Source organism: Coccinella septempunctata, chromosome 7 (genome assembly GCF_907165205.1).
Source record: "Coccinella septempunctata chromosome 7, icCocSept1.1, whole genome shotgun sequence".
Lineage (NCBI taxonomy): Eukaryota > Metazoa > Arthropoda > Insecta > Coleoptera > Coccinellidae > Coccinella > Coccinella septempunctata.
In genome coordinates this window covers 7214644-7239723 of record NC_058195.1, presented here as the reverse complement: position 1 = coordinate 7239723, position 25080 = coordinate 7214644, and the positions used below count along the sequence as shown (strand labels likewise).

Genomic DNA, 25080 nt, shown 5'->3' with positions numbered 1-25080 from the left:
TTTTCCAGTATTATTTTCAACCATCTAGTGTTCAAGAATTCTCTGTAGCCTTCCACACCGCATAGAAATACTGAAAATATGACTTTTTTCTGTTGAAAAAATACTGGCCCCTCGAAAGCACCCACTGTATATCTCACCTTGTTCAAGGAAAAGATCGAAGAAAAAATACTTTCCTTCAGTTGCCTTGGCCTGTTGGTAAATAAATTTACATAGGAAATTGATAAGTTTTTCGGAAACTTTCTCGAAGGGTTTCCATATTTTTAATATTTGCAAGAACAAGACCCTGAAATCATTTTCGAATTGTATCTGATTCGATTCACGTTTATTTTCTACCTGTGGGTCGTCTCATATCCTATTCCTTTGTAATTCCTCCACAAAAAATAGTTGCACGCTGGGTCCATGTCAGACTGTCTCTCATAATATGAATTGTTCAGGCAAAACTCAAACATCTCTGGTGTTATACAGGCTGTTTCGGCTTCGTTACTCAATTCATCCACCAAATTGAGTGTTTCGTTTTTGTTCAGTGGAAAACATTGATTATGGAGACTTTTATACGAGATCCTCGAGGTCCAAAGAACGTGGTCCGATATATTTCTCACTGAAATAAGTTTATCTCTCATTCATTTCAACACATTTCAATTTTTTACCCCAATCATTGTATGGCTCCAAAATTTTCCCACTCAGTTTCAAGATATCGTCACAATTCTTTTCCAAGTGGTGAAAAATGGACGTTGATCCGTTTTTTATTGGTGAAACATCTGCGATTAAGGCTGGAAGGAATGTATTAAATATACTCACTTTCGTGCTTTACATTATTTATACCTCTGGCACGCACTACTCCGAAAATGCCAGATAAGGCGATAGAATCGGGATTTCGAAGTGAATAATTCAGGACTTTATGTAGCGATTCCAATATTTTATCGATTGTTGAAGTTTTATATTGAGCCAGAGACAAGGTTGTCTCTGATTGAGCGAAGATCGAAATGAATAAGATTGTCAGGAACCGCGAATTGTACATCCTAACGCTCCAGAATTTGAAAAATATACTGTTACCTTCTCCAACAATTCGAGATGGATTTAAGGGAGAAAACTGGGGCGTCGGCAAAAACGTATCCAGAATATTTCAAAAAGCGTACGGTTCATATATAAAACGTGAAAAAAGTGATGGGACGCCACTGGAATCACAACTTGAGATTAATTTTGAGCCATTTGTTTCCACCGAATCCTAATCCCGTTAGCTGGGGGCAGAAGTATTTTGATTTGTTTGCTGACGCTTATTCTCATCCTCCTGAATAAATTGGATTCCCCGAGAGCAGTGCTTTAAATTCTACACTGCGCAAAAAAAATTAACGCACAAATTTATTCTACAACTGAAGGTGTTCTCAATGATAATTATTTTAATCAGAATAATGCATGCATATGTTATCCACTTTCAACGGTTTTCTTCAATACAGATGTTTTTTCCCAGCAGGAATAAAGAAAGATGATATTATCAGATTTTGAATTCTAAAATCAGTTGTTCTCGATCAATTCTAGTGATCAATAGTTTTTCTTTCGTTTGATTTTCTACACTCGATCGCTATGCAACGCGAAACAGACAATTTGACCCAAGAGGAATGTGCCCAAGCGGTAGTTTTGCGAGAAGAAGGGTAGACATACACAAGAATTGCAGAAAGGTTTGGAGTTTCCCATACAAGTGTGTCCAGAATGTTGCTGCGATTCAGGGAGACAGGTATGAATGTCCGAAGACCAGTACAGAGTAGACCACGAGTAACAACTGCCATTCAAGAACGTTACTTGAGAATTTCTTCGTTGAGACAACGGTTTGCAACCGCTCGCCTCCTTCAAATTCAGCTTGAGCAAACTCATGAGGTGCGAATTAGCACTCAGACAATAATAAATCGCCTCAGAGAATATGATTTAAGGCCTCGTGTCGCGGCAAGAGGCCGAGCTCTTAAACCAGCCCATCGAAGGGCGCGTTTGGATTTTGCGAGAGAGCATATCCATTGGGAAGAGGCCGATTGGGAAAGAGTTCTCTTCACAGATGAGTCTAGATTCTGCCTCTACCATTGTGTTCAACGTTCCCTTGTATACAGACGTCCACATGAAAGATATGCTCAGTGCAATTTCCTGAATACTACTGGTTTCAGGGGAGGATCGATTATGGTATGGGGTGGACTATCTTTTACTGCTCGCACAGACCTAGTTCGTTGATAATGGAGCTATGAATGCTGATAAGTATATAAGGAACATTCTTGAAGAGCATGTAGTGCCATTTGCCCCATACATTGGTGAAAATTTCATATTTATGGACGATGATGCCAGACCCCCATCGTGCGCGCATCGTTCAGGAGTACCTTGAAGGGGTTGAAGTCTCTCGAATGGAATGGCCAGCAAGAAGTCCAGATCTCAATCCGATTGAGCAGGTTTGGGACAACCTCAATAGAAGGCTGAGAAGTTCAGAAAATCATCCAGCTACTCTTAATGACTTAGGAATCCAACTCGGAGAAATCTGGGAAGGATTAGATCAGAACATTTTAATATCACTCATTTTGAGTATGAACCGTCGTTGCCGAGCTGTAATTAACGCAAGGGGTGGAAATACCAAGTATTAAATCACTTATATCAGCATTTCAGTATTTTGAAAATTGTTCATTTCTGTTCTTTCACATAAGATTCGGTGAAATCCTGAATTTTTCTTCCATTTAATGTGTCTTGTTTCGTTCAAAACCTTCCCGAGAGAACATAAAAAATAAGTTATAAAGTCAATGTAGAGTTAACTTTCATTAAAATTGAGATTTTCAGAATGTGCGTTAATTTTTTTGCGCAGTGTATATAAGCTCGGTGATTGTTCTAATTTCCCTTTCATCCCTGAACTGCAATATTTTCTTTCACGATGCTAAAAACTCCAAAAAATAAGCAGAGTTGAGAAAGTATTAGCTAACAAACATGGACAAACCACAATCTATATTTCATACTGATTATTATATATTTATTTGCATATGAATGTGTATATAACTGCTTTCTTATTAAAAAATGGTTGACGTGGATGGTGAATCATTGAAATTGAAACAGAGTGTGGAGTTAAAGCAATTTTCAGACACTATTCTAGAAAAGCGCGATAATGATATGATAATGATATGATGGATCAGTGTATATTATACACTGATTTTCAATTCGGATGCATCAGATTCTTGTTAATTGTCTGTCCATCTCATCCCTGTGAATCGTGAAAGTAGCTTCAAAAATCTATGGTTTACGACCCCTATCTCTCAAAGCTTGCATGAACGTTAAAAATGAAAAACATTGCCTCATTGCCTGAAAACAATATTATTATGTTCTGAATAACAAGAAATTTTTTTATCCACCAGGTGAAATGTTTCCATGTTCGAATCCCAGAAGCTACCAATTCTTATATTGCTTTTCTTTTGCCCTCTTCCGACCATCATGAAGCTCACGAATTCGGTATTTTTATTCAAGGGTTTCTCCATTACTTTATAGAAAAATGTAGTTGAAACTTTTTCACACTAAAAGAAAAAAATCATAAAGGAGTTTTGTTGCACTTTTAGCACCGAAATCTACGGTTCAAGCGTTGAATTTTGGTCCATATTCAATCAATATTAAACCTTGTTAACCCTTTTGTTTGAATTGAATACTTGGTGTAAAATTTGGAGGGTACACTTTCTGAAGAAAACTTCGAAGAAAAAAAAAAGTTACCTGTCTTCAAAACCAAAGATTATAGAGTGATAGTGTCTTGTCCGCACTCAACTACTTGCCCGGGCAACAGCAGTTTCGTGCGGACAAGTACCACTTTTCTCACTTGTTAGGAAAGTAACTCTTTTGTTGTTCTTAGCTTCATAAAATGAATTTAAAGATTGAAAACACATTGCCACTATTCACTGACCTCTGACGTGAGGACATCTCCTGCGTAATTGTACAAAAACAAATTCACCATGAAAAGGGCAGCAAAAATACCGTAACTCATTATATGCTCCCTGTCGGGAGGAAATCTAAAATAGAAAAGAATTAATTCTAGTGAATAATCTTGAGTATTTTTCACTCAAACCCATCCATGTTCATGCAGAATAATGAGAAGCATAGTGAAAGAAAATTCAGGGTGTGCTCTAATAGAAGTATCGGAGAATAGTTGCTGTTCAACTCTTTTACACAACTGAAACATAAATTTTAAGACCCTCAATAATTCACTCAAACCATAAATATATTCTTGTTGAGTTGACGTAAAGGCTCATAGGAAAATGTGAACTACAATTTTGCCGTCGAGTAAATGATATCAATCAAGCGAATACCTCAGGATATGATTGTGGTGATCCACCAAAATCTTGAAATCTTCAGAATCGATGTCGTTGAACATCTCTCTCAGAGCAGCATTGAGCATTTTCATCTCGGAGACAATATAAGTGACGAAGAATAAAAACAACCAATTGTAGCCGTGAAACGACAAAGAGGCAAATACCAAAAAGTTCTGATTTACAAAATACACGAATATCCAATAGTTGCCACTCATTTTTTGCTCGTTATAGGTCAAAATAGGTGGTGTCTTTGTGTAAACGGTCTGTACGCTTATCTGCAAAATATAGGTTGCCACTCCCCAAACGTAGAATTTGAAAAACGTATACACCTGGTTCATGTTTTCCTCTCCAATAGCGTTTATAGAGTGCAGATAGAAATCCGAAAGGTTTTTTTGTGTTTTGTGTATCATTACCCTTAATTCCTTCTTGTGTAGGGACAGAAAAACTATTTTCACGAAAACCTTGAACAAAAATTTCAATTAGAGATCAACACTCATTAATAACTATGTATATTTTTTTCAACTTCAAATTTAAGTGAACGAAAAAAAATAGATAAAAGAAAACCAATAGCTAAGGGAACATGTAGGATTGTATATGTTCTGTGTGGGAGAACCTCTGGAGTTGAGACTCCCAGCATGTAAATCTCTCCAATATTTACCAATATAACAGCAGGTAAAAGTCCTATGGATCTCGTAAATGAATGAAATCCTTGGAAATTAAGGGAAAGTTCCAATAAAACCAAGACCAACAAAATAGCGCACATCGATACGTTCCATATTGCTCTCAACACGGAAAAAAAGGTAGTCTTCATAGGGTTCAGCCCTGCTATATGAAGAAAGACAATAGTATACCTCAAAATTGGGTGTCTGTATTTCATGATGGAGAACCAAGAATATCTAATTTGTTATGGAAGATACGGGTTCATGAGCGATTTTTTCATAATTGATCTCAGAGTCATGAATTTAATATAAAGATTAACAACGAGAACGATGATCGGTTGTTAAGATTTGAAGAGCCTGTACATTATCTAAGCTTGATTATATGTGATCCATGAAACCACTACCTATGAACCCAACAGTCTTTTCCATAATATATGAAGTTCTGATTAATGAGCGCATATGCCTTTAATACGAGATAGAACTAAACGGTTAGCTATATCAGTTATTCAGACAATTACAAGTGATTTTTGCTATGTAAATAACTGTATTTTCTCTTTCTAATCCTACATTATCCTAACAACGGCAGGACAATACTTATTTTATTGTATTTATGTATTTTCTTGTCTACAGGGCGAAAAATCGGAGGTAGGCTGTAGATTAGTACACTCTTTAATTATATAGGTTGTCTATTGTCCAGTTTGCACGAAAGTCCGTTAAAATTTAATTCTCCATTTATCCCTTCAAAAATAACAGTTTTAAATTTTGATGGATCATCAAATCTTAATGGACGTATGTCTTTACTAGTGTAATCTCGGCTTAACTCAAAGCGAAATTCGTAGATATATTTGATGCTCTGTGTTCGTAGGTGTAAAGCGAAGTAGCTTGGATGTTTCATCTGTCATCCTACCCAAGTGACAGATTGTGTCAGAATTCGAAAACAAATTGGAAATGACGGTGAACCGGTGAAAAGGGACAAGATTTTAGTGATGGTTGCATCAATAAATGGCTTTATTATTTTGTGTTTGATTTCGACCGCTGCTTATTTTATTGGGTTGCTTTCATTCTTTGCAGATAATGAAAAGGATAAATGCGACATGACATATATGTTCGAACTTCCACAGTATGTGGTGAGTCAAATTAATTGAAAAAATTATGTGATTTATTTTTATTCGCTTGCTTTTAATTTAGACTAACTTATATCGTCCCAAGGTTAAGCTTAAAATATCCGTCAATCATGTTTTTGCAATTGTGATGTACAAAATAGCCAAGTTCATTTTGTTTTACAGAGAATTTCGAACAACTTTGACAAGAAATTTCCCAAGTATGGTTTATATTATTATGATGAGGGTCCACCCCATGGGAGCACCCCAAAATTTTGGGGCATACCTGTACTTTTCATTCCAGGAAATGCAGGGTCACATAAACAAGGTAAAGACAGGATAGTATTGTAATGTGTTTTATGATAGGGCATTGAAAAATTTTACTTTAAGATTAATGTTTTTTACAGTTAGATCCTTAGCCAGTGTAGCTTTAAGGAAATCTGTGAATAAAAGATTGCCATACCACTTTGACTACTTTACTATTGATATGAATGAAGAACTGTCAGGTCTCAGCGGAGGTTTTTTAAATGATCAGTTGGAATATACTAACCAGTCATTACATTTTATATTGAAATTGTACAAAAATCAGAGGTTTCCACCTAAAGCTGTTGTGCTCATTGGACACTCAATGGTTATCCATCTGTTTTGATTTTGAGTCATATTATTCTATATTATATTATTTTAGGGAGGAGTGATTGCTAGAAAACTCGCCCAAATGGCATCTAGCCCTGTTCAAATTGTGATAACCCTAGCATCACCTCATAAAAGATCTCCTATAATCCTTGATGAATACATCAGTTCCTTTTATGAACATGTTTCAGATCCTATAAGATCTGATATCACCTTTGTCAATTTAGCTGGAGGTTTTAGTGATTTGTTAGTACCTACCACCTTGACAGATTCTAAGGATAACAATAGTATATATGCTGTCGTAAGTTCAAATCACAAAATATATATTATTACAATATATCGGCAATAAGTAGCTGTTTTCTCCATTTTTTTATTACAGACTACACATATTCCTTTATCTTGGGCTCCTTCAGACCATAAACAGATTTTATGGTGTAAACAGACAGTTCTTTCTCTTACAAGGAGTCTTTTTGATAGCGTAGACCCAGTGAAGAGACAGATTTCTGAATCAAGTGATTATCGGAGGAGAATATTCGAACACCATTTATTACAAGTATATATGAAAATTTCCATGGTTTCCTTTTACAATTGTAACAATAATATTTCAGCATAGTGGGACCAAGGCTAAATTGAGAGAGAGGTACTATAATCAAGTAGATTTAGAAGCAGATGCGGAGTGGATCGAACAGTTGCCCAGACAGTATAGTGTGAGGTTTTTGAAAGGAACAAAGAAGCTACATTGGTATATGATACGGATAGTTAATGATCCAAAACACGAAATATTAACATTAGTTGCTCTAAATTTGGAAACTGTGGATTGGGTGTATGCATGTAGGGCTTATATTCCGAGGAAAACATATAAAATATGGTGAGGAGTTAATCTTTTATGACTGGCTGAAAAATTTTGAGATTGTGTATCTGGTTTTTAAATTATGGATGTAGAGTTGGCCCAGCGTTTTGTGCTAGGTTTGCTGTAATTGTTCTAGGTTTCTGCTGAATTATGTTAGGTTTGTGCTAGATTTGTGCTGAATTGCTCTGCGTTTGTGTTGAATTGTTCTAAGGTTGTGCTGAATAGGCCAACTTCACACACATGAATTTTACTTCATATTTGAGGTATTTCATACTGGATAAATAAATCGGATATTATTTCTCAGTGAGAATGGAATACATCTGACCCATCTTTCAACAATAGATCCATCGGCAAGATACAAAAGAAGATCGCTCACTATAAATTTGCAGGATATCAGGAAGAATTATTCTGATGAATTCACACATGTTATTTTCAAAGTTGCACCTACCCAAGAACCTGTGAGTGTTTCAGTCGTTGATTTTCTGTTTTCTCCACTTGAAAGTTTTAATTCCTCAGCTAGTGTTCCACGTTGACATTCACAATTCTGAAGAGAGGAGAATGGAATTGAAGCTTCCAAGTTGGTCGAATTTGTGGAGGAAAACTGTGATCCAAGAAACAGCAGAAAATGCTCTAAGATACGAAATCACTTTACCTGACTTATCACATGTGATACAATCCTTTTATTTGTATCTGAAACCAATTAAATGCGCCAAAGAAGCTCATCATGCCACAGTTACGCTCGTAGTGCCTTGGAGTAACGAAAATAACCATAAACATTTCACGTAAGTTCGCCTTTCCTTTTTTCTTCTTGACATTGTTCAAATCATTAATGCAATTTACAGGGATGTGGATAAGAGTCCTTTTCATGTCCGACTCTATAATTCAAAGCCGAATTTTACTGAAAAACCAGCATTTTTGAGATTTACACTTGACCCTACTTGTAGGTATGAAATCAGGTAGGTTATGTCAAGTTGAATTTTTTTCCGTTTTTTCATACTCTGCTTTCAGTATTCAACGATCTGTGAAAGGCACCCTTAATCAATTAGCTCGATTTTACTCTCCCCTTTTAATCGTCAATATAGCTACTGCGGTTCTGCTCATTTTAAAGACTCAGCTACAAAGTCTGGGCAGCAAAAAAGGGTGTACATCATTTTTCGAAGCTCTGAAGACAGGAACTAAACCGTATTATGTACTTGGTTTAGCTAAACTTGGAAGTGCTGCCCTAAGGTAATATAAATGGTGACAAGTGAATTTTTTGATCAGAAAAAATTATCTGCTGATATTTCAGTTCTACTGTGCTCTCTAAAATTTTACCCTTTAATAAAGGGTATGACTTGAAAGAAGAGGGTACAGACTTCTTTCTGTTACCTTATGTTATGTACTTAATAAGTATTGGTATAATATGGCTGTTTGCTTCTATTATCACCGTTTGGATAACGTTTTGCGAATCGACTATACATAAATTCATACTCAAGTAAGTTTGAACAAATTCAATAACTCAACATCTAAATAATAAGTTGATTTGTAGGTTTTTGATCAAAACTGTGCCCTTCACCATAATTTGGTCGGAATATATGATATCAGCGTTACAAAAGGTACCTTACATCGTCTCGGTTGCCATAATATTCATCAGTTTCAAAACTTGTGGAGGCTTGGCTTTAGGTTTGGGTACCATCTTCTATTTTCTGAAGGTAAATTGTTAAATTTCACAACGACTCAGATATTAGAAAATGTTCTTGCAGTTGACTCAAATGTCCCAAGACTTCATCGAGGCTACCATTTTTTCGCTCATAAAAGGCTTCATTTTGAAGTTTAGGATGAAGGGGAAAAGTAAATCGACTGAAGAAAAACAGAAGGATGAAATGAGGGACAAACCGATTGAATGTGGAGATCAGTGCTCAAAAACCGAAGGTAAGTGTGTCTGTGCCTTTTTTAAAATGATTTAACCATGAGGATGAACCTTTTTTTTAAGACATATCAAAAAAAATCTGTTCTATATCTTCGAATAACGATGCGGACGAATCTAGTGGAGATACTTCGGAAAATTCTACAACAAATCGAATAGATGAAAAAGATGAAGTGACTGAAACTATTGGTCATGTGGGAGAAAATGACGCGGATAAAAATGTAGTTAAATTCTCTCCCCCAAGCTCAATATCGTTTCACGGTGTCATGTTTTTGATTTGGGTGTTAACGACCATTATAAACACCCCATCAGTTCTCACATGGGCCAGGAACTACCAGTAAGACAATCGAATTTTTTTACTACTACGGTATAAAAATGTTTGTTCAGTTTCAGCTCGTCACTGGAACCTGATCCTTCGTTTTTACCGGGTTTTCTACTGAGTTTGTGCACTTTAGCATTGTGGCAGTTCGAAATGCCCAACACAAAAAAGTAAGTAACGTTATTATTCAAAACAGGGACGTTTAGGTCATAAATAGTTTGCAGTTTCGTCTTTTTAATGTAGCAGTTTGGAAAATAATATTGCATTAATGCATAAGAAAGGCATGCATAAGAAAGACAGCGCTCAAGAGCCATAATCTTTGTTGTGGCCACGCAATTTTGAAGCTAACTACCTCAATTTCGGCTGTATTACTCCTATGAACGGTGCTCATTGATTTTGGTGGGAATCGGAAAAACGGTTTTTCAAAAACCGCGTTTGATTTATTCAAATTTTTCCAAAAAGTTTTTGTGGGCATGCAATTTTAAATCGATATTTCTTCAGTAGATTTCATTTCTGAAGATGCTCAAACAGGTAGATTTCTTTCATTTAGTTTACTCTGCAGTGGTATTAGTTTTTGTAACTAAAGTTAGTTTAATTTCCCGGATCATTTATATTTTAACTATCTAGATGTCGTTTTTTTCTAGGATTTGGTACAAAGAAGTGAGCTATATAATCAATGCCATCGCTGTGATTGGCTTGATTTACGCACCAATTTATATTTATAGGCTCAATTATCTCCTTTCTGCAACTGTAATTGTTGTAGTTGCTCATCAAATATTTGCTCCAGTTTTACCTGATGACTCGAACCAGTCTGAAGATGAGGACCGTATCAAATATGAAAATATCAAAACAAAACTAGAATGAACAGTAATTTATATCTTAGGAGTAGAGATCTCAGTAGTTTCGAAGATGAAAGAAAGTAGTAGATGATTATTTAATAGTTTTATATAATTGAGTTCTGAATCAACTAAGGGATTTAGGCCTTTGGCACTTGTCCCTTAAGTCGTTTAGAAGTGAAAATGTGAGTATATTTACTATTTTGAATTTTTTACCTAGGATCATTAGGTACTTGTGATATTTCTTTGAAGTTTTAAAGTTTTCGGACGAAGAAATCATGAAAAAGTCGTCAAGGGAAGAATTTTTCTAGTTTTTCTTCTTTTTGAAGTGCGTTTCTGCATTTGGAGACGTTTTTTCCTATTTATTTTACTATTTCATATTGTATCGAGATTAAATGATACAAAATCATTGGGATTGTTCCGCAACTCATGACAGCAATATCGAACAATTCTCCAACATGTTGGACTAGTATAGGAATGTTTTTTTGAGATTACCTTTTGATCAAATGAAGAACTGAGACTGAAGTAAAGTTAATATCAAAATAAAATTGGACTTCTGTTGGCAAAATTCGAATTAATTTTACAAACCATTTTTTTGGTTCTACTTTCTGACTAATTATTTTTGCTGAAGAAATATCTTCTTCGTATAGATTATCATTCTTTGGTTAGATTTTAGCTACTATACTTTCGTTCACGCGCTCTTCGAAATGTGTGTTTTTTTTTATTTTAAATAATTTTATCGTAGGAGTTCAAAATATCGTGTTTTTTTAAATTGATGCGAATATTGTATGAAGGTGAATGAAAGTTGAATGACATATTTATAAACAGTTACCTTCTTGTGATAAAACTGTATCCATACTTACTGATGTGCACAGTTGTACAAATAAAAGACAAAGTGATGAAGACGAATTTTTTCAGAACTAGTTTTTTTCTCGGTATTTATTATAATTTTGGCGGGGAATGAATTTTCAAGGAGAAGAATAGTAGGGGCTTCAAACAAGCATTATATTAGAGTTTATCTTGGAGATTTTCCAAATTGTTCAACATTGAATGGAGGGCAACTCCAAGAAAGAAATTATATAGTTTAATATTATAAAATTCCAACAAGATTATGTACATCTGGAATGTTGAAATAATACTTTCATAAAATCATTGTTAAGTTATTTACAAACTGAAATCTATGAAGTCATCCTTGCATATAAAAGAAATAATCACATGGGAAGTGTTGTATCACTTTCGATCAGTCTTTGGTAGAATACTGCTAGATATATCAATTCTAATTATCTAATAGTTGCATATTTGATCATCAATTAATATTGATCAAACGACTAATTCGTTTAAATTTGCGTCGTATTGTTCTTATTATCATCGCTTTCGAAGGCGTTGTTCTCGATGCCGGTCTTCTGTCCTTTCTCCGGATTAGCTGGTTTCTGATCGACTGTGAAGTGCTGATTCTCGCCACTGCCGAAAATGCAGAACGTCAGTCCTGAAACGATGTAGACAGCTCCGCCGATGTAGAAAATCTTACGCCATTGATCGATGCCGTTCTACAAGAAAAGAATTAGCGAAAATATCACATTGCGTGTAGAATATACTCACGTGGTCCTTGGTGTAGTAACCGACGATGGCCGGCGAAATGAACCCTGTGGTACCCCCCACGGTGTTCGCTATGCCGTACAGGCTGCCCGCAAAAGCCGGAGCCAAATCCTGGGAGTTGGCCAGGTTGGTGATCGAAGAGGCGCCGTTGACCCCCAGGGAGAAGGTTATCAAGGTTATGGTCCAGATCACGTCGCATTCCGCCGCAGTTAGGAGGAAAAGCAGCGATCCCGGTATAATATGAGCTGAAAAATTGTCATTTTGAACGAGCTGTCTTCTACCACTCCACTCGATAACTTACAGCATGTGATGAAAGACTTCCTCATGGTGGTCGTCTCCATCCACTTGTTCTTCTGTATCAGGTCGCCGATGAAGCCGAAGAAGAAACCGAACAACATCCTCGCTAGGTATGGTAAGGCCGAGAGGAATCCAGAACTGTGGAGCTTGAAGCCCAACACCGAAGACATGTATTTGGGACCTGAGGTCATGAGGAAGAACAGCCCCCATGCGTTTCCGAAATGGGCTATTATGAAAGCCCAGACCGGTATGGAGGTGAAAATTTGGAAGTATGGAGGTATGACCTGAAATTGTCAAATGAATATATTGTAACGTTTCCGATTAATTAAATGAAACATTCAGCAGAATTTACAAATTTATTTCTACAGATAATACTGCCTATTCCAAATATTTTCGCTAAGCTTTCTGACAAATCGATAGACGTACTAAACGCTTCGGACTAAAATTTATATCGACGAGGTTCGAAGGGCTATAAGGAATGCAAGTTTGGGAAAAACGGCCACCCTGCGAAAATCTGTCTCAAAACACCTGTAACAATTCGAGCTGTGTGGGCTGTAGCCCCATCCTGCTGGATCCAGATGTCACTCAAATCCTGTTCTACACGAAGTTTTTCTAATTCAAGCTATAGGAAGGCTTCCCCGAATAGCATGCACATTTTCGACTGTTTATACCTTTCTCGGTTGTCTGTGCCCTCGTCGTATACTTTTTGTTTACTCAAGTGGGCGAGCCAAAGCTTCGAAGGATCTATACAGCCTACATCGATTTAAGTAAGGCCTTCGACTCGGTGAATCGGAGAACGCTTTGGAAAATCATGGGACGCCTTGGAGTACACGAAAATTTTTTAGCAGTGTGTAAAAGCTTTCATACCAACAACACCGCTAGAATACAGCATAATGGCTCTACAACCGACCATTTCTTAACCAACTCTGGAATAAAACAAGGCTGCGTGTTAGCGCCTTTACTGTTCAATATTTTCGCCATAGCTGTCTCGATAATTGCTGACATGAGTATGCCTGTAAGAGGTGTTGGAATAAGATTCAGATTTGATTGAGACCTATTTAACCTGAAGCGCCTCAGAGCAAAAACCCGTTCAAAGTTTATCTCGGAACTTCAATATGCAGACGACTGCACACTTATCGCTAGCAGCCCAGAGGATCTACAGATAATGCTGGATACCTTTAAACATGTATACGAAGCTTTAGGCCTTAGACTCAATATCGACAAAACCAAAACCCTGGTAAGTCCGCCAGAAAGCCTTCAAACACATATCAGCCTGGAGAATGAAACTATAGGTCGAGCAGTTCAAATACTTGGGAAGCTTCATAAATACTAGGGCTAACCTAGACACGGAAATACACAACCGTATCAATTCGGCAACACGGGCATTCTGGAAGCCAAAGGACAGAGTGTTTCCAAATCACGACCTCAATCTGAAGACCAAGACAGCTGTTTACAAAGCAGTCGTCCTCCCAACACTTCTTTACGGAAGCGAAATCTGGACGCCCTACAGGCGACATATCAAACAGCTTGAACAAAGGCAACAACGCCATTAAAGACAGATAATGCACATCAGATGGTTCCACAAAGTTTCGAACGCAGAAGTCTTGCAACGCGCGAGTTGTACAACAATTGCGACTCAAGTAACGAGGGCCCGACTCAGATGGAGCGGCCACATTTTGAGGATGCAAGACACAAGAATGAACAGAGGGAGCCCGGAAACCAGGAGGCCAGTATAAGCGGTTTAAAAAAAATCAGTTAATGCCAATCATAACCTGGAACAACTAGCGTTAGACAGATCACAGTGGAGATCTTTGGTGCACAGTTATAATGGAGACTCGAGAAGAATACAGCGGCGGCCATTTCTAGTTGGTGACTATCCATGCCCGGAGTATGGAAGGATCTGTAGATCACGGTTGGGTCTCTTCAGTCACAGGAGGGCACACAGTCGCAATTAGCCCTAATGAGTACCACTCACTAGGCGTCTGTTCTTTTTTATGTCTTTCTGTAGATTTATTCCCTTAACGGGATAGAGCAATGATGATGAATGGTATTTGCAGAGGTAACTACCCTGAGGAACACAAAGTGCCCTTCCGAACCTACCTGCCCCACCACAGCTCCAGCAATGACCCTTCGAACCTCGTTAATCGTCTCTGTCGTGTATCACTTATCACTTACCTTGTCTACGTTGCCTAAGCCCTTCAAACTGTTCTCGATGTAAGAACGCTCAGCCTCGCTGATACCTCGATTTTCCTGTGGGGAGTCTGAGACCACGTAAAACCATAATCCACTCCAAAGAACGGCTACGACAGCCGGTACGAAGAAAGATGTGGGCCATCCCCATTTCTCAATGACCATACCGAGTAGAGGCCAGGTGAGGACTGTCCCCAAACTGCCTCCGAGTAGTGCTCCTATAAACTTTCCTTTTTCTACTGGCGGAGCCCATCTTGAAATGAGACAATGCAGGGATGGGTAGATGACGCCCTGAAAGGTGAATAATAATATGCAGAAATGCACGTTTTGCCATTGGTATTTCAATTTCTTTTTCGCGTACCTGCTAATATTTTTCACAGCCTAAACACTAAATCCTATTATTATGGGAATGATGTTCAGTGATCTGATAATTGGAAATGGGAATCTTCAAATCATTACCAGTATAATTATAACACGCGGGGAAACCCAAATGCAAAATTAATAGTATACCATAACATCCATCGATTAATATTAAATTGACTTTGAAATTTTATTTCGAAGATGCTCTGAGGCAATTTTCACTCATTCAGTGAGTGTAGCAAAAATGGCAAAATAATTGTGTATTGTTTAATGTTATTATCTTCGGCTTTAATTATCCATCTGTACCTACAAACGCGAATTTGTCTTATGGTTCAATTTTTCTAACATAAATACAATTTACAGTGGGCGTACCGATTGAATCTTGTACTATTTGATCTATTTTATGAACAATGAACATCACTGGTTTGGCCTTACAGTGAAATCGAAGATACTGAGTGACTTTAAAATATAATAGGACGTCCGTTATTTTTCGAATTGGTATTACACTTGTACAAATTCACCATCAGGTATATGTACCCAAAACTTCTATCACAACCAACGTGTTCAAGAGAAAATATAATTTACTCACACCCATAATTCCTGTTATGAATCTCAGCAACCATACAACGGTCCAATCTACCATCGCAGCTAAAGGTATGAAGAAAGTGCATAGGGCGGCTAAGATTGTGGAGATGAAGACTGTTTTGGTAGCACCGAATCTTTCTGCCACAAGTCCACCAGGGGCGCATGAGATAATTTGGCCCCAGAAATAGGCCCCGATCAGAAGTCCCTGAGTTTGAGAATCCCAGTCATATCGCTGATAACCATCGTCCTAGAATATTGATGAGGTATTTGATTTTTTTTATCCTTCAGCTCATTATTGGCTTGAGCAATTAGAGTTTCAAGATTAATCTTTGGGCAAGTACGTGCCTGTACCCTTCGTTCGCTTTCTGTTATATTATAAATGAATGTTCTGAATTCCCTTCTTATTTTGAAAGAGCTTGTAATAAACCACTTAAACGTGGATTCTTTTAAAATCTAGAAATGATGAAATTGATTTATTTTCTTCGTTGCCACCTAACATAACCTTAAATGTCAATGTCAACTGCGGAATGGAAGGCTTTTATCGGAAATTATCTGTTTTCTTGCATTCAATTTTTTTTTAAGACAAACAGCTTTACACACTCGCAGTATTATTGAATATCCTCCCATTGTAGGAGTTGTTAATCGCTAGAACTAGGAAATTATCAGTCTTCAACGGCTCGAATCCAAATTAATTAGGCATTGTTTTCGCTTTTCCACGATACAGCTACACCTACAAATTCCAATTAGTGCGTTCTAGAGATATCGTTATTTTTAATGAATTTCTTATCGAATTTGTTCCTTGCGAATCTGGTGCCATATATATCTATTTACAGGGAATTTATTATTTATTGTTGAAGATTTGGAAATGTTATGGTGGAATAATCGTTGATTAGTTACTTCAACACCTCTGAACGAAATTTAACCACTTGAAATTGAATGTAATGTGGCATGTACTCCATTCGTATCCATCCATCCATAAAGTGACATATATACAGAGTGGGCCATTAAAAAATGAATGTTTCGCCCACTCTGCTTGTATTTGTTTTCATAAATATGTATTTCTGAAAAAAACGCTTGTCGCTTGGTGCTCAATACCAAATAAAATTGAAATAATTCACCAAATCCATGTGCAGGAACTTACCCCTTCACTATCGCTTCCCATCGTCAATTTTTCGAATTTTTCTTCCGAAACCTCTTCAATAGTGACGTTCGTCACGGATTTCGCTATACAGGTTGGTACGAAAGTGGTGTTATGCGTCTTTGGTTCCTTAACCATCGCTATTATGTTGATGGACAGGTTCACCCTCAACATGTACGATATGGCGCACGCTGTGAACAGCATGAGGGCAAGGACAGCCCTTTGGGGAATGACACCTGCGAAAATGAATTCAATTAATTGAGTGATTAGAGATGCAGAAATTTTTTTTCTATAATGTTCGCAGATACGGAAAAATTCAAGAAGAGAAATATATTTTGAACAAAATCAGGAATGCATTTCGCCTGTAATGGATTTTATGCAATGATTTTGTGACTTTTGAAGGAAAAAAATTTGTATAGTATATGTATTTCATTACCAGTCCAAAAAGTAAGCTTTTTCTGGCTTGCCTCACACAGGAACTCGTGCAAGCACAGAAAAAGCCTTTCTCAACGTGTAATGAACGATATTTTACATTATAAAATTTCGATAATCTGAATCGACATTTCACGATAGGGTTGTCAGAATGGTATGATGAAAAAGCTACTACATACCGTCTTTCAAAGTATGCAAAAACATCGTAATGCACGCACAATATTGAACAGCAAAACATTAATAGAAAGTTCTCGATTTCCAGACCTCGGCCACTGGTAGTTAACAATAAGTGACACCGGTTGAAGAAATTGCGAAAGAATTCTCGATACGCTATGCATGTATTAAAGCAGTATTTTTCAACCTGTGGGTCGCGACCCCCTAAGCCTAGGGGGTCGCGAACTTTCTTTTGGATGTCAAAAGAATCGCCCCACTGAAAAAATCAGTAAAGTTCGGAAAAATCAATTTTTGCTACTGTCACAATTAATTCGTTTTCCAATTTCCAAATATAAGCGATTTCTCTTCTTACTTTTCATTTGTGCAATTAATGAAAATGTCAATTCGCACAAATACTAGGTGATTAAAAAAAAAATGAGTGTTGAGGGGATCGCAAAATATTTTTTCTACTATGGGGGGTCCTGTGTTGAAATAGGTTGAAAAACACTGTATTGAAAGAATCGTATGTTCATGAAATTGGGTTTTGTTACGAAGGAAATCTTTCTATTATATATTCAGGATCATTTTGATATCATTTTAATTAATTCTGCAGCTTTTGTGATCACAATGACAGAATCGCCCAATTTAACGAAGAAGCGTGTATTTTTTATCTGGAAGTTGAAATAAATTTGAAATTTGCCACGCTAAAACAGGTCAGTTACGTCACACATACAAAGCACTCTCATTGGTTTACAGAAATGCAGCAGAAGTTTCTTCAACTGTCAATGTAAGATCAAAGCAAAGAAATTACATGTAATATCTTTGGATCAAAGGGGTAACCATAAAAGCATCACAGAACTAGTCTGTCTGTCTATATTTTTTTATTTAAAAAAGCAATAAATACTTACAATATAGTTGACTAAAAAAGCACTGTTTTCATATTTGAAAACCTATTGAAAATGCTGCAATTTTTGGGTATCATTCGAATAGATTGGACAGATATCTACAGATAAACATATTCTTATGAATAAAAATCGGACATCCGTAGGATAAATAAGAAATTTTTGAAATTGAATCTATGCGATTGTAGATTCAATCAATGAAACTATACCTGAGCTTTCTTTCTGATTACCAGATATTCAATTTAAAGGATAAAGCAATATTTTTATTTTCCAGATATCAATGTCCACGAGTTTTGTCCAATAAATTATTCTGTAATTACATAATGATATTCATCACAAACAAAATCACATAATGTTAGTGAAGGTCGTCATCATACGATTATTTTTCGTTTTTTTTTGTGTAGTAATGTAATCAATATCGAACAGACATGATAATATCTCGACGATGAATTCGGTTTTTTCGCTTTTTTAAACATAATTTTCTCCGTTGTTGATCCATCGATTCATACCATTATTACCTCCGGAATAATGGGAAATTAATTTTGTTATGGCCCACCCACTTCCTCAGAAAAACACATTGTTATTCACCGGATGAAATAATATGCTCCATTAGATTATTGTTTCGGAAAATTCAACATCCCTAGTTTAAAAAAAAATGGTGAATTTACTCCTTATTTTAACTATTTGGGGATTTGAACGCCAGGTGGCACATAGATAGTTCGATGCTGGTGCTGACTTCCAACAAAGTATCCTCTGCTTCATCTGGTGGACATGGTTACACAGAAATTACAGAGAATCTGTGCATCTTTGAGTTATGGGGTACTGATGAGCTCTAATAAGAGCGGAGTTTACCCTTATTTTATCCTCTTGCACCATACGTGTGTTTCGTTTTCTTAATAACATCTTCAGGTGAATGAAAAAAGAGATGTTTTTTCTTGAAATCAAAACTGCCTAAGAAAGAGGACGAATTTCTATCTCAATGCAGCGGCAAGATACGGGTATGCACTTATCTCCGATTGCACATCGCCGGAGTCAGTGCAGAGTTCATTAACTCTTGCTAAACCTGCAGAAACCAACTCAAGGCTGTGCTCCTCCACGTTTCGCCCTTCGAACGTCATCGCCCGGAGACACACGGTCACATTTATCGGAAGTGACACTGAAACCTCGATTTATTACGTGCGAACCTTGAACATCTTCAGGCTAATTACGATGGAATTTTAATTTTCCGAAGACCCCTGTACCATTGTCTCTATTCTGAACAGGTGCAATAAATATGGAAACTTTGACCTTTTATCTCTCATGTATATCGCAGATCATTCAAGGAATATAAAGGACATTATTTTTGTATTTCGCTTGAGTTGGGTGCATCATTTCGATTTGACACCATACACTCAGTGACATTAGGCTGGTCTCTAGTTCATTACATATATTTTAACAGTAGTTTCTTGAAGTCAAAAGGAACCCTTTTTTACTATACGATTTTTTCCAATTCGGCCCTGATAAAAAGATATAGCTATTTTAAGTTTTCATAATGTACTATTAGGCCTCTGGAAAAACAAAATTACCTCCAGAATAACTAGCTAACTTTGTGACACTACACGTCTGTGGATCTTTTAAACAGAGTTGAATTTAGCCCAAGTACCCAATTCTTCAAATTTCATAGATACTTTTTAAATTTTTGCACATCAAATTACTCGAAAACTACGCATTATACGAGAAAATATGAAGAATACTTTCAATTTACGAAACGTTCAAATTCACCTCAGATAGTGTCCAATATAGTTTCAAAAGTTGGGTTCATTGAATTTTTGGTATTTTTATGGTACGTAATGGTCTGATGAAAAAACTGGAAGACGTGGGTGATATCTTGTGATCGGAAAAGATTAATCAAATAAGTAAAAAACTATATTGAGAAATTCATTTCATTCGATAAAACCGTTTTTGGAGGATAGAACTAAAACTAACATTTTTCAACAGCCTGTATCTTTCAAACCGAGCTGATTCGGAAAAAATGGTAAAGGAAAAAAGTGTTTCTTTTGACCTCAAGAATCTACTGTTGAATATTTGTACGAGTCAAAGACTCAGCCTGTATAAACATGTCAACTCAAGTAACTCAAAAAATTAATTTCTTATTATCTAATTGATCAGGTACCATCTTACGAAGAAGGCATGTTCAAAAACTCCTAAAGTGTATTTTTTTAACCACAAAACGCATAAAATAGGTAAATAAGTTCAAACATCCTCCCTATAATAAAAGTAGCTGGCTAGTACATTGTCGAAAACTTGAAGAAATACTTCATTCCTCCTGAGTGGTGCGCTTTTAATGTCACTGAGTGTATATGCGAAAATGGCTTGGTGTTATTGACCTCCTTTTGAAAAGTATTTGAAAGTGGCTCATTTACATAACTGACATAACCATTGATTTCTATCAACGAAACAACACCATGATTATTTGAACATTTGATTTCACTAAGTATTCGATGAGAATGACGAAAAATAATAACTATTTACTCCGTTTACAATCCGTAGGTTGATATTATACCAAAATGAGCATGCTTTGAATTCCCACTGTTCCTCCCTATCATTTTCGAAAGCTTCAAAAGTAAAAATCTGATGGATTCAAATCGGGCGGTCTAGGAGGACAAGTGACCGGATCTCTACCCACAATCCGCCTCGTTATAAGACGAATAGTTTGTTTTGATAAAAATGAGTGGAATTTTTTATGGGAATTCCACCTCTACTGCCAATTGTGGCAATATAAATCGTGGAATACCAGAACATGCTGTTTTTATTTCCGTTTGAAGATAATAACCCCCGCTGGCACTGCTCGCATTTCCCATCACGTCCGATGTTAATATTAGAATTTTTCCACGTATTAATTTGAATCACGTAATATTGAATCTGTAATTGAGTTTTTCATCAATTATCATCAGGCAAGCAGAATGTGTAACTCGCCTATTAAATCGTGTAGAGTATTTTTCGCTATTGCAATGAGTTTGAGTGCCTTTTTTAACTGCAGACTATTGAACATGAATCAAATGAAAATTCACCTTACAACCTGTTGTTGCATGATTATTTTTTCAGTTTACGTTTCAGCAATTTCCCCAAAGCAGTCATAAAATTGCAAAGAAGGTGTTTGTTTCAACACTTATCGTTGGTCTTGAATGATATTTTGGCAAATAACCTTTATTAATGTTGAAATTTCTATCGAAAGTTCATTACGGTATTCGATAATTTTTATGATTGATTTATTGAGAATTAGTCTTATCAGGAAATGGTTAGCTGGTATTATTTCAATAAAATTGTCAATAGATATGAGTGGAGTCGTTAAAGTTTAACACCTATAAAGAAAAGTTCGATAGAGAGGAAAGATAATATTAACACCACCATGAAGAAAGCTTGTTGTATTGAAACATGATTTATAACTCAAATTGCCTATTAGTTTTACCATTATGAAATAATACTCAGCGGATTTCATCCTTTTTTATGAATTATTTCAGACTGCCAGAAGATATTTGATAGAAACTAGTGAAAGCAAGCTTTTCTCATCTCCAGAAAAAGTACTTACTACGATGTGGACAAATGTTTGGATGTTTTTCTTTCTAAATTTCATTCGACTGATTCGACGACCTACAGATTGTACTTCACTATATTAATTTCGCAGCAAAAATTATTCTGGTGAAAGGAATGCATAACAAGAAAATACCTCATTGGTAGCTCTGTTCGAAATTAGGGTTGGAAATCAAAGAAACTGTTGTTGAGGATGTTTCTAAATATTTTGAAAATTTCAAACCGTTTGTTTTCTATTCACCTCTGCAAATATTAGGATGATTTTCGGCGATATACAGGTTGAATCGTCAGTGCTCGATCTCTTAGAAATTTTGGATGTATAGGGTGGTTCGAAATGAATGTATAATTTCTGTAATGAATTCCTGAAAAGTTATCTTCAGTTTTTCGGATCACTCAATAGGTGGTCCAAAAGACACTGGAATTTTTCGAAAATGACCTTTGAAAAAATGTCAATGAGTCTATTTTTTCAAATGGCATGCCCTGAACTTTTTTGTCTGTTGGATACCTAGAGAGAGACTAAAACTATTTTTCATGTCTTTCAGAACTTGAGTTTTGGCAATTGGTTTGCACAGATTTGCTTCTTAGGTATTGTGAGAGGAATCAAACTTGTTTATATTCACGATTAAAAGGTGAAGCATGAGTTGCAACTGGTTTTTGAATATTTTATTAATGATTCAAACGGTACATTTGCTACATTGACTGGGAAAATTTCATATCCTAATAATTTTTTGTAATCAATGGACTGATTTTAATGTTTGAACGATAAAGATGAAACAAGAGAACTATTGAAGTAGATTTCATGAATTTTGAAAGGTATATTGCTTCTATGTTTTATATCAGGATACTGAATACCAAATGGCTTTAGTTGAAATGGTTTATAGGCGATGGTTGAAATACGCTATTTTGCATTTTGGGAAAATGCCTGTCCCCAAAATTTTGAATATTAATATACAATCTTAGTTTGGTCTCCAGTCGGATATACGAAAAATGCGACTTACAAAACATCGTGAATATTTCGAGAAAAACTGCACTTCACTATTCCCCTATATGTTTATCCACCGATCTAGTACCATACAGGTGGTACGAAATGACTGATCCAATTTCGCCAATTTCGAAGAGAGACGAAGAAATCCCAACCTGTCTGCTACGCTCCCCACTTTTTGATGAGATCGTTCATTATACACTGATCAACATAAATCGTGGTCACGCAACTCTGGTGTTTGATGAGTTTGACTTCTTGAAATTGTTTCAGTTAGCTTAGTACATCCAAATCAATTGAGATTTTCCGCTTTATATTCTTAACAAATGAACATGGTTTAAAAGAGCTGAAACATGTAAAAAGGCGGACATTTTTTCATCATATCAAATGAATACTGCGGGTGAGCCTTAAAATGTTCCATTCAAATGATGGCAGATGATTTTTGAGAATAAATGAGAGATCATTTACATATAACGACTGCTGTACTCTACCTATAAAAATATAAGGATCAAAACTAGGTGTTCAATCCATTTTCCTTATTTCCCAAACAAAGAGTGAAGAAATTCCTGAAATTTCAGAAGTGATTACTGAAGTGATAAAGTTGATCAGTATAGAACTAACGTTCTCATACCATGTGGATTGTGTTAAACAAATAGCAAACTTTTCATTGCCGTAACACTAATAGAAAATCGAAATCAAATATTAGTGCAGTAAAAACAATTCTATTGTGAGCATGAAATCATTTCAATTTCCTTTTTATGTCAATTCTTATATCACTATTATAAATCAACCTTAGCTTAAATTTTAGTATAAACGGATTCTAGAGATCAGGGCAGTGCAGTACTTACACCACATCTTTCCTAATTTCTCTATTAACTTCTATCTACCGCTCTGGAATCATGAAGATTATTTCACTCAATTTCCAAAACTTTCGGGGACATTGGGTCAATGGAAGGTGAAGTCAAAAGTAGTTTTTTTCTTTATTGTAACCTAGCAAATATTATATGAAATCCCGGCTAGCGAAATTGAACGGCTGCATATACAGGCTGATTCGTAATTCGAGGCGAAAAATTAACGGGCATATGCAGACTGATATTCCTGATAAATAGCAAAAACAATTATTTGCCGATGAGGCATAGTTTCCTAGTTCTAAGACTTCAAAGTTTATGTTTCCAATAGAAGAGGATTCTCTTTTAAAGTCTTGAGCATTTGAATCCTTCCAAACTGTTGAAATTTAACAACGTTTCCCATGCCGACGGATAATTCACAAGAATTCAACTTGTAGCGCATCCACCAAATTTATTTTCTCAAAAATGTCCACGTTTGAGTAAATAAGGGTGCCATGTTTTTTATAATTTCTCTAGATTGATTGAGTTTAAACATTAATTTTAAATTTACCGGTAACGATTTGAAAGCAATCCAAATTTTGTCCGATCTTTCCTTGAATTCCGCAGTACCCTGACATCTATACTCTCTTATAGCAACTTTACGAGAATCATTGATAGAACTCCTCCTGGTGTGGATGGATGAAAGATATTGGTCCCGTAAGTTGACAGTAGAGTGCACTGTAAAAATATTCCACATTTTGAAAATTTTCTTCGGATTCCTAAGTTTTCTCATTTTATTCAACATCTTCTTATTATTTTTTACAATGACCGCCTCATCTAGTTTTATTATACTAGCTAGTGTCGATGGGTGACCTTAAAGCTCAATAATTAATAAATGTGAAAATCCATTTTTTTCGTTACTCAATAATGAATTGAGTGGAAATGATGGTGTCAAATTTATTATGTTTGGAATCTTTGGATCAATACATATCTTCAGTTTCATTTCAGTCTAGATCCGACAGTTCGATGTTTTTCTGTTTTAGGCAATCCTCCATTTTCAACCTTCGAACTATCTCGATTGGGATTGAACGCTAGGTGAATATTCTTTGGATTATCCTCGAACCAAATTTAATCGATTTATACACGATAGCTTTCGATGAAGCTGAAAAGTTTCAGTTACACTTTGTTCCGACTCCAAAGTAAAACACCTTTATGAGTAGGTAATACCTCCACCAATGGACTGCATTAAGCTTCCTACGCACATGGCGCAAACGTCCCATTAAAAACGATACCTACGTGTGGCGGCATCAAAAACTTGACGTCCAAATAAGCCGATAATCATATTAAATAACAATGAAAGCGTACAACAATAGTATGATATTCTGTAATACCCAAATAGTAATAATGGTATTTTATTTCTTTACGCTGTCGTTTTGTGCGC

The 25080-nt window shown here is 36.1% G+C and overlaps 2 protein-coding genes across 3 annotated transcripts; one reads left to right on the top strand and one right to left on the bottom strand.

Annotated features, from left to right (window-relative positions):
* The first annotated feature begins 5883 nt into the window (after nt 1–5883).
* Nucleotides 5884–11513, top strand: LOC123317070 (GPI inositol-deacylase). Its single transcript, XM_044903429.1, has 16 exons — nt 5884–6096; nt 6256–6397; nt 6477–6700; nt 6755–7000; nt 7079–7252; nt 7308–7567; nt 7854–8007; nt 8066–8331; nt 8392–8505; nt 8558–8776; nt 8838–9023; nt 9078–9240; nt 9292–9460; nt 9522–9792; nt 9843–9944; nt 10419–11513. The coding sequence occupies exons 1-16, from the start codon at nt 5956–5958 to the stop codon at nt 10636–10638; spliced, it is 3051 nt and encodes a 1016-aa protein (XP_044759364.1). The 5' UTR covers nt 5884–5955; the 3' UTR covers nt 10639–11513.
* Nucleotides 11514–11601: 88 nt separating this feature from the next.
* LOC123317071 (sialin-like) lies at nt 11602–23059 on the bottom strand. Of its 2 annotated transcripts, none has more exons than XM_044903432.1 (7): nt 22832–23059; nt 16780–17012; nt 15643–15885; nt 14679–14984; nt 12508–12787; nt 12210–12451; nt 11602–12157 (listed from the first exon to the last, which is right to left on the bottom strand). In XM_044903432.1, the coding sequence occupies exons 1-7, from the start codon at nt 22836–22838 to the stop codon at nt 11948–11950; spliced, it is 1521 nt and encodes a 506-aa protein (XP_044759367.1). In that variant the 5' UTR covers nt 22839–23059; the 3' UTR covers nt 11602–11947. The 2 variants fall into 2 exon arrangements, with proteins under 2 accessions (XP_044759367.1, XP_044759366.1); XM_044903431.1 differs by lacking the exon at nt 22832–23059 and adding an exon at nt 17388–17486.
* Between the last annotated feature and the right edge of the window lie 2021 nt (nt 23060–25080).

Bases quoted from the DNA above. Each gene is read 5' to 3' on its own strand.
- LOC123317071 (XM_044903431.1), bottom strand. From the start codon at position 17,412: ATGTTTTTGCATACTTTGAAAGACG. The intron at 15,886-16,779 runs GTAAGTTCCTGC...TCAATATTCTAG, and splicing joins TGGGAAGCGATAGTGAAGGG to GACGATGGTTATCAGCGATA. The intron at 12,788-14,678 runs GTAAGTGATAAG...TGACAATTTCAG, and splicing joins GCTTAGGCAACGTAGACAAG to GTCATACCTCCATACTTCCA.
- LOC123317070 (XM_044903429.1), top strand. From the start codon at position 5,956: ATGGTTGCATCAATAAATGGCTTTATTATTTTGTGTTTGATTTCGACC. The intron at 8,008-8,065 runs GTGAGTGTTTCA...TTAATTCCTCAG, and splicing joins TTGCACCTACCCAAGAACCT to CTAGTGTTCCACGTTGACAT. The intron at 9,241-9,291 runs GTAAATTGTTAA...ATGTTCTTGCAG, and splicing joins CCATCTTCTATTTTCTGAAG to TTGACTCAAATGTCCCAAGA.